We start from the raw sequence: 5,000 nt of genomic DNA on the forward strand, positions 1-5,000 counted from the left end.
TCGAATGTAAAATGTATCAGTGTATTCTATCCACCACCATGGTTGGGCAGCAATCCATGTTGCTGTCTGTTTGGATTATCCTATTTTGATTTTCATTTTGCAGAAAGAGTTTTTCACGTTAGGTAGTGAGGCATATTCGTTCCTACCAACATGAAAAGGAATATAACACACGTGGACTGTTAATCCTTGTATAGATATACTACCTAGTCGGGAAGATAGATTCTTCGGCACTTTGCTAGCATGTATTAGTATTAAAGGGGCTTCAGTGTGAGTGTATATGAAAAAATATTCACTCACACACACACACGCGCACACACACACACACACACACACACACACACACACACACACACACACACACACACACACACACACACACACACACACACACACACACACACACACACACACACACACACACACACACACACACACACACACACACACACACACACACACGACTCGTGACGCAGTAGGTAGAGTTCCCAGCTGCCACTACGGCGGTCCAGGTTCGAATCCCTCCCAAGGCTGAAATAATTTCAGTATCGCTGCGCTACGGGTTGTTACTCCAACTCTCGTGGGCGGGGAGTTAGGGGTGTGTGTGCGTGTAAGGTCACAGCACACACACACACACACACACACACACACACACACACACACACAAAGAGAGAGAGAGAGAGAGAAAGAGAAGTAAACAAGAACTTCTGTTTGTTCATGAAAATTTATTACTATTTTTCCTGAATCCCAATATAACACACCAGCAACAACTTCTGAGGAGCTTGTTTCACCTATTGTACCCTTTATGTCTCATTATGTTTTGTACGACGCAAACTCTATCAGATTCAGTGTCCAAACACATGGGGCAAGGGTGGCAAAGTACCGCCGGATTTCAGTGTAAGTCATAGCTGAGACTCTAGGGATTTCCCGTGAAAGAGTTGGCCACATTATCCACAACATTGTGGACATGAGAAAGCTTTCCGCAAAATGGGTACCGAACCGCCTGAGCGCAGATCAGAAGCACATCAGAGTGACAACATCAAAGGCGATTTTGGACCGGTTTGCAGCGGGGATGGCCGATTTTATGGCTCGTTAAATCACCATGGATGAAACTTGGCTTCATCACTATGATACCCTGACCAAGCAGCAATCAATGGAGTGGCGACACAGCGGTTCACCGCTTTCCAATAATTTTCGGACCCAGAAGTCGGCTGGAAAGGCACTGGCTTCAGTGTTCTGGGACAAAGATGGAGTACTCTTCATAAAATACCTGCCAAAGGGTCGCGCCATCAACGCAAAATACTACATGTCTATGTTTGACGAATTGCTTGAAGCTTTGAAGCAGAGACGCTGTGGAAAACTGAGCCATAGTGTCCTCTTTTAGTAGGACACTGCACCAGCACACACAGCACGTGAAACTCTACGGAAAATACGCGACTTTAGCTTCGAATTGGTAGACCACACGCCTTATTCCCCAGACCTGGCCCCCTCTGACTATCACCGCTTTCCACAACTGAAGAAACATCTCAAGGGAACGAAATTTCACTCCGATTCGGAAGTGATCGCTGCTGCAGAGGCCTGGTTGGAGGCCCAACCTTCCGAGTTCTTTTTTCAGGGCTTAGAACAGCTGAAGGATCGTTGTAACAAGTGTGTGAATCTGAGAGGGAAATATGTTCAATAAAATCATAATTAACTGATCTTCCTGAATTTTCTTGTACCCAAAGCCAGTAACTTTTCAGCACCCCCTCGTAAGTAATGGCATATATAAAAGAAAAATAGTTAACATACACGACTACTGCAGCTTCTGTAATATTTAACTTCACAAATGTGAAGGTTATGTTTTGCTGTTGCGGTAAAGGAACAACGATGTTTTCTTCAGTGGTAACCTTTATTTCTCTTTCACCAGGATGTGCCCCAGGGAGACGAGGCCAACCCCAGGGGAAACCTGGTGCTATGTCGATTGCCCCATCGACTGCGAAGTCACACCGTGGACCCCGTGGGATGACTCGAAGTGTTCTTGTGGTGAAAACCGTAAGTATGGTTCCATTCATCGAGAGAGAGAGAGAGAGAGAGAGAGAGAGAGAGTACAAAGAAAGTACATAGAAGTCAACTAGATGCATTTACCTCTCAAATATTGTCTCAAGCTTCACAGACAGGAAACGCGTAAGACGTATTTGAAAGTCAAGAAAGTGCAGTCAGTCTAGTGTCCATTCATATTTCACTGACTAGAAACCCTTGTTCTCACTGTAGCCAGTAACAGTCCTATAAACCTCTAGCGAGGGAAACACTTTATTATGTTGTCCAAGTACAGAATTATTTCTGTGTCACCCATCTCCATAAGGACGAGGGAAACAGCTGTTGGTTTTCAGCTCATCTTATGGAAAAAACAAAATTACATGAAATAGGAAAACCTGACAGAGAACCAGCATGAGGCTGCCGAAGATGCTAACTCGTTCTCAGTCAGAGAGAAGCCTTTAAAGCTGACCTGGGTGATGTCACGTGACCAAGATGACTGTGTATACAAATCAATGACCAATTGGAAACCTCCTCCAATCTTCGGCTTGAACTAACAAAGACGATGCGATCCTGATCTGAATAACAAATCCAGACCAAGATGGCCTCGGTTACCCTCCTATATGTATGAGCAGATGACAAGAGAAGACATGATGCAATGAAAATATTAAGAAGCGGCAGTTTATTTATTTATTTATTTATTTATTTGTTTATTCATTTATATATTTATTTATCTATTGAGAAACAGTGGCTCAGTTTGCATGAAAATTGAATCACTAATAGTTAGGATACCTACTTACGCATGTATGAAATTTGAAAACAGTACATCCTCATCATCGCATTGGGGGGGGGGCGTCATACGCCAGGGAGCGCGTTATATCACTCACACGCCCGCTCCAGTCCCCACTGTCGCTCTTCGAGTTTCATTTACAAGAAACCCGCAGCCCCACACCTTATGACAACGGTCCTTGGGTCTTCTTTTAGATCTCCCGGGGGTGGAAGGGACAATGAACTGTCGTCTGTGATTAGTGTGACGCCGAAGTCACGCTATGCGGTGACGCCGGATGAGGCCAGATGACGGACAAGTTCAATCAGATTAATAGAATCACCTAGCGACAGCAGCCAGAACTTTATATAATGACGACCTCCATCTCGCTGTCGCCAAGCCGCAACGGCAGCGCCGGACAGTGTGACACCAGCCTAGGACGTGTCTATGTCACAGGATTATGGTACTAAGGATGGACCAGCGACCGGTTGTCAGCTTATGTGAAAAGGAGAATGAAAAAATAAGTTGACAAAATCTTGGTCCCCGCCGGGGGACTGAGTACCAGCCTCTCAGGACTGCACCTCCTTGAGGGTATCTAATTTTGAAGACAGGCGGCAGGGAGATGATCCTCTCAGACGACCGTCTCTCGGCACCACTAACGAACGAAGGCTTCCGCACACGAGTGATATTGATTAAACTGTTGCTTTAAAATTCACGGACTGGAAACCCGCACCCCCATAGCAGCCACCAACTGTCTCTGTGGACACGTGGATGCATAGGCAATGAGAGTGGAACAATATCCCTAACTCTAAAGCAGTGGCTCTTTTTTTCAGTTCCGATACCCCAAGTTCAACTCCAAGTCAACTTGATACCGCCAAACCAATATTAGCCTACTGCTCCCAACTTTTAACATTTGATTTCCTGTAAAAAAGAAGAAACAGAACGGCTATGAACAAACATATAGATTCTAGGGACTCTTATTTCTATTCTCAGTAAATAGAAAAATGAAGTATAATTCTTACACAAAATATTAATTTAATATTTCCCAGGGTCTCTTTCTGGATAACGAACCAAGAACCGGTTTTGATATTCTCTGGTGGTTATTAAAGGCACAACTTCAAGAACACCCACTCTAGAGGTTCCCTGGAAATCGTTGTTGGTGTTACGGTAAAAGGTCTCACACCCAAGCAGCCTCTTCCGAAGAATGTCAGCTACTTAGCCGTTATCACATTGGGCTATTTTTCCTCCGACCCCTGGAGCAGATTTGCAGCCCGCAGCTTTTGGGAAGGAATCTGATATGCTGGAGGAAGTTAATTTTCCGCCAGCAATTCAGATTCATTTTATGTACAGTAAATTGTTGAGAAAACAAAATAGTTTGCCATAGTGATTTTACGGCGGAAAAAGTTCTGGAGGTGAGCAGTACCCTCGATTAATTGGAGGTCGGAGGAAAAATAGCCCAGTGTGAGAACGCCTTTAGGAAGAATCATGAACCGTGGGGGAGGGGGGTCAGCAGTAGTGCACAGTTGTCTTTCATAGGAGTATTCATCTTGTTGCCCTCAAGAACTTTTACGCGTCTGTGTCAAGGAGAACACGGCCCCTTACAGATTGTTGGTAATCGATAAGATCAGAGAGAGAGAGAGAGAGAGAGAGAGAACAAATCCACCTCTCTAGTAGATAAAATAATCTACTACTACTACGGACCCTCATTCTGAATTCCAAAAAGTTTTGGCGTGAAAAAACTACTAGAATGTTTTCCTGTTCCTTATGGGAATATGCTTCTTGTTAGCTGTAAAATTTTTAGTAGCTTTGCCAGTGGACGAATACTACTCGAGGATAAAGCTTTAGAGTTTATTTTCTTATTCTCTGTATTTCTTATTAGTTACAGTCATTTGTCCCAGCTGATATAAATGTTGTTTATAATGCTATCGTTCATGTAGATAATATTTTTATCAATTGGATTTTCAGTTCACCACCACCTTTCTTATACTTACCTAACATCATCTGGATGAGTTCACTGAAACGCTATTTTTTTATTATCATTATTAACTGGAAAAAACATTACTATTACTTCCAGAATACGATAATGAATATTATTGTTATAATACTTTCTTTCACGATCAATTTTCTGACGACTTTAACTGGACTTGAATGAGTCGCCCCAGGCTCTACCCGACGTATTGACAGCTCCTCATAATAATACTTCTTACTAAGACAGCATCTCTCT

At 43.4% G+C, this 5,000-nt stretch overlaps 1 protein-coding gene across 1 annotated transcript in view; it reads left to right on the forward strand.

Moving 5' to 3' along the window:
• Positions 1–5,000, forward strand: part of LOC143036168 (thrombospondin type-1 domain-containing protein 7B-like) — a 546,632-nt gene that overhangs the window by 526,508 nt on the left and 15,124 nt on the right. The window contains exon 20 of the mRNA XM_076203416.1: positions 1,904–2,028. Coding sequence (XP_076059531.1) covers positions 1,904–2,028 — 125 coding nt within the window. The remainder of the gene's footprint in view (positions 1–1,903; positions 2,029–5,000) is intronic.

Source organism: Oratosquilla oratoria, chromosome 20 (assembly GCF_046742065.1).
Source record: "Oratosquilla oratoria isolate Oo_2021 chromosome 20, ASM4674206v1, whole genome shotgun sequence".
In the NCBI taxonomy this organism is placed as follows: Eukaryota; Metazoa; Arthropoda; class Malacostraca; order Stomatopoda; family Squillidae; genus Oratosquilla; species Oratosquilla oratoria.